We start from the raw sequence: 14,908 nt of genomic DNA, 5'->3' as shown, positions 1-14,908 counted from the left end.
CTGCTTTTACCAGGCTCACTCAGGCACTGCTAATGCAGGTAATAGCAGTGGTAATGGGACTGTTTGGTCAATGAACGTCAAGGAGACACCCTCAAGTGGAATGCAACATGTTTTCCTTAATCTTTGACCAGACCTGTCATATATTAACCTCTGCCACACCTGTCTAGGTCAAAGGAGAAACCAGATAAACAAACAGTTGACTGTGCAAGAGGAAACTGTGCCTTTCAACACAGTGGTTCATTTAATTGCAACATGGCCTCCATTACTGACTACAACCAAAGGGATCAACAAATAGCAAAGTAAGATCCAACATTTATGGAGGCAAACAGAGATAGAGCTGTTGTTGATTGCTCTTGTCTTCTGTTTGTTTGTGAAATACAGTACTGATATGCCACCGCTCCCAAGCTCAATCCCAATTTCTACTTTACTTCTTCTCGTGCAGAGCATCAGGCTGTGTGGGCAATGCAATTTAAATGCAAATTCTTGGCCACTGACAAGGACCTGCAGAAGGCCTCGAGGCTGGATCGATTCACAAATGGAATCTTTGTGTGGAGCCAAACTCTGCCAGGCATTGGTTTGTACAAGACTTTACACTGCCGTCATAACCGTGCCGTGACAGTATGCATTTACACTTGGTGTGTCAGCAGTGCAAACAAACAAATCTGCAAAAAAGTACGAAAAATGTTTGGACATCTTAATGTTCTTAGTTTGTAGATTATCTTCTTGAGATTTTCATGAGTAGGATTTCCTGATTTGTCGAATGCACAAAAAGGGCTCAAGTATAAGGTCACACCGACTCTGTGATCCCTTAAACTTAAATATAAAAAAGTTAATTGACTAGATGCCACATTTTAAGAAAATATATTTAAAGGGTCTTTACCAGGAGGTTATCAGGGGCTGCATACGGCCCATTTGGTCTCAGGTGGGCTCCAACAGAGAAATGATGGTGGAATAACCTACAAAGACAACTGGAAATATTTCCTTTAGTTTCTGCACAAAAAGGCGTGAGTACATTCTAAACATTTAGGTAAATAACTTTTTACCCAAAGAAGTCAAAACTTTCAAAGATAAATAGATGCAATTTCAATAATATGCTGATTCATAATGCAAAGCGCAGTGAAACTTCTCAAAACCATGTTGTCCATTTGGAAATCGCATTTATGATTTTGTAATAGGGAACTCCTGCAGAAAAAATCAGTCAGAGTTTATGTTTTCACTACTTCGATTCGCTTCGGTCCTCTTACGAAAACAGTTAAAGTCCCACTTAATATAATAGAAAGTTTACTTGTAGGTCACTTTACTTGTAGGTTGCAAAAAAAAACCTGATTACTTTATGAGAAAGTATGTTTAGCTGTCGAGATGTATTGCAAACCTCTTGACATACTGTGACATAACAGAGGTTGCGGTAACCTTGACCTTTGATGCTTTGCCTCCAGAAAAAAAAAAACATTTCACCTGTGCCAAACTCCGCTGTGTTAATCAGAGTAGAATGTAAGTAAGGACGAACAGCCAGCCTGAAAACCAAATGCCTCCAGCCTAGAATTGTTATTAAAAGCGGATAGAATGCAGATCTATAGTTCAGAGTTAATTTCAGTCAGACGCTGATTTCGCTTCCAAGTTATGCGTCATAAATTCAAATTTCGAGTTCATCAATGCAATAAATTAGGCGTGGCAAGTCTGCACATATTTAGATTCATGCAAGTCAGAAATAAGCAGAGTTGACACTAATCTTTTTCGGTCCTGTTCTCCAGCTGTTTAAATGAACTCTTTAGTAGTGTGCATCCATATCTCAAGGTCATAATGAGATAGATGAACAGAGTATAAATGAGGTGTGCTTGCATGCCTGTACCCATAGTAGTGCACATGTCTCTGCATGATTGAAATGTCACCCAGCAGCATGGAGTATACACAAGAAGGCGATGCCCAAAACGAGCATTCATGGGTGTGTAAAGTCTATTTCAACCGTCCACCAATCAAGTTGTACACAAAAGAAACACAGGCCTTACAAGGCAGGGAATGCGATGCCTTTCTCATGCACGCACTGCTGTAACTGGAGTCAGCTTTTGTCTGTATGTCTTCACCTGAGCCATCGTTCTCTATTATACAGAGGCACTGTTTGTGGTTCAAGTTTCACCACAGGTCTCATTCTGCAGAAGACGCTCAACTGAATCGTGTCATGGGTGCACGAAAACTGCTGCAGTAGCAGTAAGGTAACACTCCGTTATGGATTTACAAGTGTCTTCTTAATGTAGCACTTATGGAGGAAACACCCTCTTAAATCAAACACAAGTTACAGAAGCAGCAGCATTTCCTCTATTTACTGTAAAAAAACAAAAAAACAGTTGACCTTTTGCAGAACCACCTTATCTCTTGCTCTTCTTATTATTTTTTTTATTTTTTATTTTTTAAAGCTGTTGCAATAGCAGATTATCTTAGATTTAAAGCTTATAAAATTGGTTTGGCGTTACAGTACAATAGCTGTTATGGAACTCTACCTTATCAGACATGATTAACCTTTGTTAGACATTAGTTAATAAGTTAATGAACTGCGGTGTTAACCCAAAGGAAACATAAAATCTCAGGCAAACATAGTAGATGACTTCTATGTTTCTAAATATGTACTGGAGTGGGACATTGACCTTGATATCGATAGTCAGAATGCTGTAGCCATGGTGAAAAACATATACACTACATAGGCCATTTATCTTTTATTTCCACATCATTTTGCCTGTAAATCTTGACATTATTTGCTATGGGTGGGGGCGTGTAATTTGTATCGAAATGATTCAAAATGTCCCTGTTCTGGGCAATTGAAAAAAATGATTTCACTCTGTTTTTAATGTCAGTTATCAACGTCGACGTTAATGACAGCCTGACATTGTGACTGTGAGCAATCTGAACGATTCAGAATTGGATAAATGCACACTGCCATTGTGAAATCAAGAGCCAAGCTCAGGTTATTGTTGTCGTCAAGCTATTCACACTCCATATTACATTTCACTCCTTGGCAATTACATATTATGGGTTCTTATGATAAATAGCTCGCATTAATGAACCCTGCACAGTAGAGCTGCAGGCACAGCTAAATAGCCCCATTTATTAAAAAGGAAGGAGCTGAGATGAGGAATAAGAAAGCTGAAAAAGATGTTGAAAAGATGGTGAGGGAAAAAGATTAGTATAGATAAACAAAATGTAACCAGGATGTTGAACTGAGATATTAGTCTTATTGCGTGCATTTTATATTACAGTGCTGTTCTTTGAAGATGGAGACCACCTTAATCAAGCTGAAAATGAACAAACGGCAGAACTGCGCATCTAAACAGTGACAAAGAACTTGTACAGACCTATTTGAAAAATTTAGGTCAATTTGTTATTGTCATTGTTGTACAGATTAGGAAATACACAATCCTCAGATCCTGGCTCCACTTTTAAAGGTAAGTTCTTAACGTTCCTTCATAAATGCTTAAATCATATTCCCTATATATAGGTTATCATAAATTCTTAAAGAAGTGGCAAATCAATCCATAACCATTAGGCTTCATCATATAATGCACTGTATAGCGAAGTGCTATGAGACGAGTGATGTGATACAGCACAATGATCCAGGCTCTGTAAATTCACAGTTATGGGGTTATGAGATTCCGATCTACCGAAGTGATATTTAAAGGAATGTGCTATTTTAAACTGCAAGGTAAACAGTTTACAGTACCATGCACAGAGGAGAGGAGTCCCAGAGACATTGTCAGCAAAGAGAGCATGCATTGCCATTGTTAGGATAATGATACTGCATGACAAAGATATAAAAAATGGATGAGCTGATAAGAAAATCCAAACCTTTTAGAAAATGATTTTCCTGGTTTAGAAAGACCTTAAGTGGAAAACCACCCCTCCTGTCAAGCAACCGACAGGAAAACCAAAAACATAACTTGAGAAATTTGTTCATCATTTCTAAGTTTCATTTTTAAATTCATGTGTGCCTACTTGTTAGCGTCAACCTGCTCACCATAGGAAAACCTGTAGTGGTTACTATCGTTGCATAGGCAAGAGATTTTATGATGTGCTAGTATTTTAGTACCTACCTACCTGAGGTTAAGTCAAGATCAAGACCAGAGCATCCCAAGACTTTAAGGGAGGTCAAGACCAAGATCTTGAAAATGTGATCTTGATTGCAAGACCAATACCGAATACTTCATCATTATGATATGCTGCCTCAAAGTTGGCAGGAAAGAGATGTATGGAGCGACCTGGCATCGACAAAGTTGTCAGTTGAACAATTAGCCTAATTTAAAAAGACAACTACATGTAATTAAACCTTGTTGTTTATCTTTGAAAATTAAATAATTTATTTAATTTTTCTTATAGATAGCTGATCCCAGCTGACCATGAAGGTAGCCATTCGATCTCAGGCCAAACAGAGACGACAACACACGACAATGTTTCTCACTTAGAAACTGTAAAACCTCCTCAGTCAGCACTTCATAACTCAATGTTTCAAAGTGTTTCCAGTCATCAAATTTATCATACACATTATATATTGTATTTCTAAAAGCTTCAATCTAAATAAGAGTTGTGGCCACGGCCCCTCGACCCGCCCCCTTCGCGCGCGTCACCGCCCATGAACGCGGAACTGCTGCGCTTGAGCTCCCTTCTCTGCATAGTGACGGAAGACGGTGGATAAAGACAACCAATTTCTCTGCTGACTGGGGTTTTTGATCGTCGTTAATGTGAGTGACAGTACCTTTCGGAAGTGATCGCAGCCATTTGTAAGCAACACAACTTGTGGCGAACCGCTAAAATATCTGCGCGACGAGCTAACAGTTAGCGGCTTGCTAGCAGGCTAAGGACAGCTGCGCTCCAAAACAATTATCTGCGTGTTGCTGCTCGATGGCTGCTCGATATCAATAACGGGTCGTAGGAAATTAACTCCCGTGTTGGGAATGTGTCTGCGGCACACAGATCGCTGGTGAACCTTGTGTTGGTGCATGCTTTAGTCAGTGAAGTGAACCCTAGGAGCTAAAAACAAAACACTTGACCTGCTGCATCGTGAGGACAACTTTGTGATCTCGGGTCTGTCATGTTAAGTTTCACGCTAGATTTAGTGTAAATATGTCGTTTCTTAACTTATTAGCCGTTAGATGCTGATGACGACTACTCGCATGTTAAAGCAGTGTAATCATGGTTTTTGTCACCATAGTACCATATATATATATATATATATATATATATATATATATGGTCATTTTCAACTATTTCAGTGTTAGTTTCTGACATAAGAAGTTTGTTTCACCTTGTGAGCCTTTGCACATGATGTATAATGATGTCAAGCTATCAGATCTTTGCAGTCCACTGAAGAACCTAAAGTTTGTTGGTTTTCTGCTAACAATTTGTACTTTTTGTCCAGATAAGCTTTGTGTTTGAAAGTTGATCCTCCAGTCTGACTGTGTCAGATGGCTTTCTGTCCTCTTAGTCACGTCGTCACAATTGTCCCTCAGTCTAGCTTCATGCACATTGGACAACCTGTGATGGATGCTGAGGTGATTTTCCCACACAGTGGGTGACCTTTTGTTTCATTGTGAGAAATAAGTCAGAAGAGATGGCAATGTTGCATACCTCAAGAGACCTGCAGAATGTTTGAGATGGCTGTTGGGGCTGCCTTGACACACCAAAGCAGACATGTAAGCTTTTCTTTGTCTGAACTTCTGGTACTCCTGACAATATTCAAGTTTCTCTGAGTGTATTTATAACTTGGATCAAACAGCATCCCAGAGCATTCAAAGGAGCACATTTTTTTGTGGCTCCAGGCTGTCCAGATAACGCTGCTGTCCCCATTTCTGAATCTTTGTGGAATACTATCAGATGACTGAGAATATTGCAAATTAACTGGGCTCATCCCTTCCTTAGGTCCAAGTTTGTTTTCCACCTTGTGAAAGCTACAGACTGAGACTGAACAGAATTAATATTAAAAAACTCAATATTAATGAATCATACCTATGATTATAATAGTATTCAACCACTTATCGATATGGATTGTTTAGGTTTTTTTTGCATCATTTATAATGTAATGCTACTTCAGTGAGCTCAAAAAGTCAAAACAGCTCGAGACATGTTTTGATATTCTTCCTGACAACCTAATCTCAGCATTGTAGTTGGATTATGTTTTATATATGTCACTGTCACTAATGTATTGTGCCACTCTTTGCTCTTAAGGTGAAAAGGTGACGAGAAGTGACTTTCAGATACAGTAAATGTGTTCACTTGCATTATAATTGACCAAATAAAACCCTGATTAGCCATAACATTATGAAGACTGACTGGTGGAGTGAATTAACACTGTCTTGACGCCTCTTAGTGGATGGCAAATATTATAAAGACGGTAAACATTTGTCATCAATATTGCTTTGTTGGAAATAGGGAAAATAGATCAGATGTGGTTGAACAGCAAAATCTGCTTTGTGGGTTCTCTCAATCTTTGTAGAATTCAGAGATTAGACAATAATTGTGTGTGACGAAACTCAGTCAGGCTGAAGCCGTAGAAATTAATGATTTTGCAACCAAAAGGAAATGTGTTCATCATAAATAGAAAAAGGAAGTTAGACTTAGTTTTACTGGCTTGTATTTGAGGTCGTTTTTTGCGTTCTGTGTCTGTTTACTGACAAGAGATCATCGGTGTATTTCAAAATGTTTTTCCAAACAAATTCCAAGCCCCCAACAGGGACTTCACAGATCACAGATATCTCCCCTTTTGATAAGGCTTCATTTGAACTCAGCAGATACGAAAGCTGATCAAAAGATTTGGACGAACATTAAATACCCCGGCCTGAAGGAGAGTGGCCCTCAGCTGGCAGATAGCAGTCAGAGAGGACAGGGGGAAAACATATCTGTTTATTATGTTTGTCCCAGAGCAGTTTGTGCCTTTTTGAGGCTCATCTGGCATGGAGTTGAGTGGTATTTTTTGGAGGGAATCCGTAATAAAAACGTCTTCAAACTTTATAGACTTCAACAGACTCTGTCAAGCCAGATTTACAGATATTCCAAAATTATGGATGCAGTTATAATTTCCTGGAAGTAGGGGTTTGGGCTGACAGCGAGAACATCTCCAGTGCCGGCCTGGTTGAGGACCTTTCTGTGCGGACATTGCACCCTGTCTCCCTGTGCATGCTTGGGTTCGCTCCAGTTTTCTTCCACAGTCCATCAACACGCGTTAACCGGTCACTCGAAATTGCCCCTCGGTGGGAAGGTTGTGGCTGTGGGTGTTGGACTGACTTCACTTGTCGTCAGGGATCAATTCCTGCACCCAGTCACACTGGATTGTGAAATGAAAAGTATACAAATCTACAGTTTAGGGTGTACAACCTCAGTCACAAAAATAGACCCTAAATGAAAACTGGCTATAAATATTTGTTATTGTCCCAAACATTTTGAAGCTGGGAGATGTAACTACTAAGCTGCCTGTAACATTCATGTAGGTGGTCATGTTATGTTACATAGGTTTAAGTGTTGCTACTTAGAGTGAAGTGCTTGCTGTTGGTGTGTTTGCAACACTCTATCTCCAGTTCCACGAAAATAGAGTTCCCTTTAGTCCCTACTGTCATGGGCTACTGAGCACTTTAATTATCATACGCCGTCTTTTCTTTTTTTTCCCTCTATAATTAATCCGTTTAACATTTGGCGCTCACACTGTTAATGGGATATTGACAGGTTAAGGCATCAAATGGGTGAACTCCCCCATGTAGTTTTAATAAAAAAAAGCACACACACAGGAGCTACAGATACACACCAGTAGCCTCTCACTTAATTGTTAATCATTTATCCGTGACACTGATGAATTAGGCAACGGTACGGTCATAAAACGAAGTTTTGCAGGTTTAGCAGCCCTGGTGGTATTTAGTTTTGTCCTCAATTTCTGTTGTCTATTAATCAAGACGTCAACGTTTTCCTGGATATTCATGCATTGGCTTTCGAAGGGGTTGTTTAGCCTGCAGAGCCATGTTAGGAGAGACCCTATCAGAGTAAACTACCTTTGTCCGAGGCTTTGCCTTGCACAATGAGTGTTAATTGGTTTTTCAGTCATTTTCTCCACATCCTTGCCTAAGAGTTAAACGATGTCGCCTGCTCATTGCAGAATGAACTGCCTGCAACTTTGTTTTAAATCATTTTTCACAATAGATTTACGTTGTTTTGTTGTTTTTAACAGTGTATCGGGTATATTTTTTTGAATTCACATTCATCTATAGCAAAACTAGTGAGCTTTGTGTTTTATCTGGATTTGCATACATTTTGTTTTCCTCATCCAGCCATATTGGAACCTCACCTGGAAAAGCAGCCTTGAAATAATCCCCACATGTGCTGGCTTCTTCTCCTTCCGTCTGTTGTCCAGCTGAATGCTGGATCCAGCATCCAATCACCTGCCATGATTCCAGAGTTTTCACATGAAAAAGGAGGATTGTTTTGGCTTGTGATTTAGATTTTTCACTGCTCAAATAGCTAACTGCACACCAGATGGAAGGGCATGTTGCACCAAAATATGACAGCAATTCTCTTAATTGTGCTTTAGAGTTTGTCAAAATCATTGTCATCAGCAGGGACACATGACATTGGGACTTTTCTTTCTCTGTGCTGAGACAAGAGATTCCCGAAAAACCTTGGACAGCATACACCAAAGCACAGTTTGCTCTTGTCTCAAGTTCATTTTCTTTTGTTCCTTAGTTAAAGCAGTTCTTCCTCTTTTTTTATTTTTTTATTGATCTGCTGCTCCTGCGGTGTCCCTTGAAAAGTCTTTTATTTTGTTATATCTTCTATATGAATTGTTGGAAGCACTAACTCTGCTGCCTGCAGGTCCAACACACATTTCTTTTTTTTTTTTCCAAATGTGCTAAATTCCAAATGATCTATTTTATGTATTAATCTATTTAATCTCTTAATCATTCCATATTTTTGAAAATGCTTTTAAAAATGGCAGATTCAAACCTAAGTGTGTTTATTTTATGTACTGGACATAAAAGGGAACAATACAAGTGTATGTTGCCTCTTCTCACCGTTCCTATTTTCTGGTCTTTTTGCAGAATGTTCCGCTTGCGGGCGTTATCAGCAGCGGCGGTGGGGTTCTCTCAGTTGTCCCGACGTTATCACAGTGGTGCAGCGCGAGGGCCTGACCGGAGGAGACTGATGCTGGCAGCCCTGGCGGGGGTAACCGGAGTGTCTGCGAGTGCTGGACTACTCTGGAAAAGGTAGAACTTGACCTGTTGAATACTAAATTGTACCCTTGAAAAAATAATAATAGTATTGTTTTTTGGTTTTTTTTCATTCACTTCATTTCGATTAGAAATTACTGCAATTGGCCCTCTAGGGGCAATTGGATACACGCTGGTCTGCACACAGCCCTGTGATTGACTGTCAGTGGGGATTGGCTGCAGCTCGAGTGCTGCTTGCAGCAGTGTGACAGGACTGGGTTTGCAATTTTCATGCATTTCTATGGCAATATTTTTTTTTTTTTATAGATTCTTTATAAGACCATAGTAATCCACATGAATGCCACACTTTTTTTTTTTTGAAGATATTTTCACATCATAAATAGAAAGTTTCCCATTAAATCGCAGCTCTCGATGTACGTTGAGTAAACTCGTTTTTACCTCGTTTCAGTGTTTTCATGGCCATCTTTTGCTAAGGAGGATGCTGTTTAGTTAAGGCAAAGTGGCAGAGAGGACGTTTACGTGAGTGGTCCGCGGGGGACAGAGGGACGCGGCTGCAGGAGGCAGAGTGATGGATGGTGCCTCAGGGCATTTGAGACTGATGGGACGAGACTGTTCCAGGCCTTCACCCCAGGCTTCACTCTCCCGGTGTCTCATTAAACTGAATCATTCAGTCTGCCCCCGACAGACCAAGCTATTTATTATTATTATTATTATTATTCCAATTTTCAATTTAGTCAGAAAAATGGTCAAGTGAGAGTCTCTCACGGTAAACCTCTTCTGCATTGCACAGAGGAGCCAAAGAGTGCGGCAGTAATCTTCCTCATTTCCTCTTCTTTTGTCAACTCTGTCGTGCATTACAGCTACAGTCCATGTCCATATGCTAAGTCGGCTGCTCTGTACTTTTTTTTGGTTCAACTTGGCGATAATGTTAAATGTTACAAAAAGTAGTCTGATATTTGGCCATCTGGTCGGATTACGTGGCTTTATTCCTCAGGTGTTCGTCTGTATCTTATTTCTTTTGTCTTTCTTTGATTTTTTTTTTTTTTTTTTTTTTTTTTTCTTTTAAATACTAGAGCGTATGCAGATGCGGGGCCTTCTGTTCGACACTCTGAGCAACCAGGTGGAGAAGAAACCGATTTTGGGAGAGACTCGGAGACGGAGTCTGAGAAATCGGTGCAGCCCAGCGGCGGAGATGAGGGAGCGCAAGACGATGGCGGAGACGGGAAAAAAAAGAAGCCACGCTCTGGGTTCCGTGACCGCAAGGTGATCAATAAATGATAAACATTGAGCCTTTCAGTCAGATTCCTACTGAGTGCGTCTCCCGAATGGTCTTCTGAAAAGCCCCCCTCCAAATCATTGTCCAGTATGCTAACACAGGTATATTTTAACAGGATTTTTACAGAGCGATACGAAGGTAATCAGCGCGCAATGTTACTGCCGGAAACATCACAAATGTATCATCCGTACTGTTTTATTGCTGTTAATTAAGTAGCAGATGAAAAAAAGCCAACACAAGAAAAAAATGACGGGCCCTTTGAGTAAATGCCAAAAATACAGCTCATCATATTGAAGGAGTGGAAAAAAAAAAGAAGGATGAAGGTCTCCGAACAGTAAAAGAAACTTTCATAAAAAAAAGAAAGTGATCCAGTCGTACAAATACGCCTGACTTCTGGCTGTGGATGTGAATATTGCACAGCGATTCTTGCCTGTAGCCCACATGCGTCAAATGCATATGGATTGAGCTTTACAGTATGTTTGGTGGGAAAAGTGTGAGGTCATTAGATAAATCTAGTCTTTGAAACACAACTTAAATGCAAAGTTATGCAGCAGGAGGGGATTTTATTTAATTTTTTTTCACTTTAATGTGTGTTTAATATTCAGTGCTTTCACCTTCTTAGTTTTAAACTGATTACCATTTCTCAGATGTTGAACAACTCTTTTGGAAAATCTGAGGGGGGGAAAAAAAAAAAAGAATAGTGACGCTTGATTTTCATCTTCATGTCTTTGTGTGCGGATGTTTGGCTGAGAAAGAGACGGCTTTAATGGTTCAAAGCAAAAGATGAAATAATTTTTGGGCTCCGTTAGTGGGAATGATACGCTGATTAGTACATAAGCTGGAGAGAAATGACGGCGCAGGCCCGGCTTTTCTTCAGTTACGCTTCCACACAGCTGTGCTCTAACCTCTTATCCAAACAGGAGGGTGATCTCTGCTGGGGACACACTCCTGGGGATTTCCCCAAACACCATTAATGTCTGCTAAAGCGGTGGAATCAACACTGAAGCATGTAATGGCCACAAACCTGAGAGGAGTATGTAATTTGATCAAAGTCTGTGTGACACTCTCTCGCACACACCAACTTGATAACTGCTCCAAAAAAGTTGAAGCGCTCAAATGTGTTTTCCTCCTCCCACGGGGAGTTTCTGTAGTGTACACAATCACTCACTGTCACGTAAAATAACCAGCGGCTGAACACAGCTTCTTAACACACACCGCTCTGCCAATTTCCCGGCTCCGCCGCATCTGTTTGAAAGTTTTCTGCCGAAACGCTGATGGCCTTGTCAAAATAAACATTGACGTGGTTAATGTGTGCGACAGAGTTGAGTCGGTGTAGTATTTTTTTCCCAGCGAAAAACACGACATGTCAGAGATACCACACTGATAGTGTTATTCTGATTTTGTCGTGTCCACGGCTTGTATGTGACGGTGACGAGTCTTCAGTCGCCCCCCCCCCCCCCCCCCCCTTCATGTGTCAGTCAGAATGATGACCCGAGAGCACCGTCTTGATAGAGCTGGGAGAATAATATGCCTCCTCATCAGGCCTGACAGCGTGCCGTCCTGCTGCCTCCTACTTCTTTAACTCCCCTCGCACACTCGTCACTCTCCTTGGGGTTATTTACTTCCCGTACAAGATTGAAATTTAGCTGCTTCTTTGATCTTGGTAATGTTTGCATGTATTAAACTTGTCTTAAGTGTGAATCTGGACTCATTTATTTCCCATCCTGTCTGGTTTGCAGGTGATGGAGTATGAGAACAGGATAAGAGCCTACTCCACTCCAGACAAGATTTTCCGCTACTTCGCCACGCTGAAGGTCATCAGCGAGCATGGGGACGCAGAGGTTTATATGACACCCCAGGATTTCATACGTTCTATCACACCCAACGAGAAGCAGCCAGAGAGTGAGTCTCCTCTGTTTCCTTGTTTGTGTATTTGGATTCACTCACATGTTGTGATAATTACAGTTTACACCATAACCATGCCGATCTGTGAACCTTATTAATATTACTGACACAAATATAAAAGAAGACAACCGCCCTTCTGTACACTAATCAACCTGCAACCTTACCAAGCCCCTCAGACGTTTTTTTTTTTCATTTCGCCTTTATTTATTCAGGAGAAAACACATTGTGATTAACAATCTCTATTTGCAAGTGTGTCCTGGTTTGCTCCTGACATATACAGCCTCATATACGATCACCAGCCTATTCCTCACTCGTATCTCCTGCCTCGCTGGTTTTGATCAAGCTATCATTTTTCATGCTCTGGTTCTGCCTGCTCCTCTCGTAGCGTGGCTTCCTCATTGCCGTTGCAGCATAACCCTAACCACTGAGACTATGCGGGCAGATAGTTGCAACAGCTCAAGACTAATGTTACTAAATAGAGACATTGCAAGAAACTGGGGATGTCGTCATCTATATGGTATCAATAAAATAAAATATTTACACAAGGGGACAAGTCTGAAAAACAATAGTTGACGGTTGCTTGGTTTTGCACTGCATTGAAAAAGACTCTAATTCCACAAGTAATTCCATAGATTTATTAATATAATTAATAATCATGGCCAGTAAATACAATTCATCACATTGTTCATAAATGTTAGTTGAACATGTTTAACGTAGAAAGAAAATGTCTACGTGAAGTTGATTAGATTGCATCCTTTTAAATAAACCAGAACCTCTTTAGAAAAGCAATGAAATAATGCTGAACAGTATTGACAGATTTCTGAGTTACACATTCTGCAATACACACAATATTGTTTCAGTGAAGGACAATGGAAGAGTCTGAGTAGTACATATTGCAGCAGCATGACTCCCTAGTCGAGGCCAGCTGTTAAATTGTCCTGCCCATAGTCCCAATCTGTTCACTTTTGAATACATTTTTAAAACAAATTTAAATGAAATAAAAGTGATTGAATTGTTGAGCTGCTAAAATTTACATTGGCACTCCCAAATGCAGTTTAAATTATCTTCAAGTTATTGTGTTTTTTCATTTCCGTCCTACAGGATTCCGATTCCTTTGGATAATGATGATTTATTTTTATTTGTTATGACATATAAATCACAACATTTTCAGTATATTAACATATATGCATTTGTGCACAATTATAAACACTGATATAGATATACTGAATATAAACGCACTCATACCACCTGTCTCTGTACTGACTGCAGTGCAGGAAAACACCTCAAATTGAAGGAGGGCTGTCGTTCAAAGAAGTCTGATCAGCTACAGAAAATGTCAAAAACATTGGAGGAGGACCCCTCAATCCCCTCTCAGACATCGTTTCACTGGGATTTTAAGTTTGTCCTTACCTGTCATCTGGGATATATTCGCTCTAAAAAAATATATTGTACAGATGTGAAAACCTGAACTTGGTGGCGTTTTTTTTTTTTTTTTTTAATGATCACCACTCTCCGGGGTTGAGAGGTTTCCAGTTAGCAGTGCTGTGATCATTTCACCTCGCCAGCGCAGCATCACCCAACACACCCCCTCCCACCTGGCGCCCCCATTCAGCTGCAGTGACGCTTAGCATGTGCTCGGCAGTTCTAGACTCCTGACAGTCCGTCGTCTAATGGCCTTACCGCCGATGGCATCTGAGGGCGGGGGAAGGGTGGCAGGGTTGTCTGATCACGCTGTGCGGAGGGAATCAGAACGCAGCGGTTGGTGTATCAATTAACAGGTTCAAACCAGAGCAGATCTCAGCCGTCACACATTGGGGCCACGGAGATATTTGATCTTCAGCCACGGGAGGTTCGAGAAAGGCGGGAAGCTTTGCACCGCTCCCATCTTTATATTATATCATCATTATTCAGCAGCAAAATAATTAAGATTCGTGAGACGCTTCATCGAGTACATTAGCCTTCATCTCGTATCCGCTGCTGAATTGTCATTGGTTCCTGTTACTTCTTGCACATTCGTTCACCGTAAAGGAGTCAAGCTGGTTGTTGCCACTTAATAAGGGCTTATCTGAGCATGTCACGTATGTGCTGCCTCTCCTGCTCACCTCAGCACATTCGTTTGTTAATCAAGACTGGGTCTAGTTTTCGCCTCAGGGACCGCCTATTCTTAGACCCACTACCATACTTCCTCGCGTCATGATTCCTCGGCTCTTCCTTTCTTCATCCGTTCCTTTGCCCCCCACTAAATCGGAATTAAAGTAGTGATGAGCTGGGCACTGTGGGGAATTGTAAAGTTCAGCGAAGCAGATGAAAAAGCCAAAAAAGTAAGTGAAGTTTACTTCATAGACAGCCGTCCTCTGTTCTCACAGATCCTCTCAAACTGAAGGTTTTAACCAAGAGATTCTCAGATCAGTATTAGTAAAGTCTCAAAAGTTGCCGATACCTTAATTTTTTTAAGACGATCACTTATCCACTGACTTGAATCCCTTTTTGTTGATAGGCGGAAAAGACAGAGCCTTAGAAATTTGTAGTAAAAAGA

At 40.6% G+C, this 14,908-nt stretch overlaps 1 protein-coding gene across 1 annotated transcript in view; it reads left to right on the top strand.

The window, feature by feature from the left end:
- The first annotated feature begins 4,593 nt into the window (after positions 1-4,593).
- The window catches only part of micu1 (mitochondrial calcium uptake 1), a 31,121-nt gene continuing 20,806 nt past the window's right edge, over positions 4,594-14,908 (top strand). The window contains exons 1-4 of the mRNA XM_080481292.1: positions 4,594-4,724; positions 9,063-9,227; positions 10,265-10,454; positions 12,207-12,369. Of these exons, the coding sequence (XP_080337418.1) occupies positions 9,064-9,227; positions 10,265-10,454; positions 12,207-12,369 (517 nt within the window). The 5' untranslated portion in view covers positions 4,594-4,724; position 9,063. The remainder of the gene's footprint in view (positions 4,725-9,062; positions 9,228-10,264; positions 10,455-12,206; positions 12,370-14,908) is intronic.

This window comes from Lipophrys pholis, assembly GCF_963383615.2.
Source record: "Lipophrys pholis genome assembly, chromosome: 15".
Lineage (NCBI taxonomy): Eukaryota > Metazoa > Chordata > Actinopteri > Blenniiformes > Blenniidae > Lipophrys > Lipophrys pholis.
This window is presented reverse-complemented; position numbering and strand designations above follow the sequence as displayed.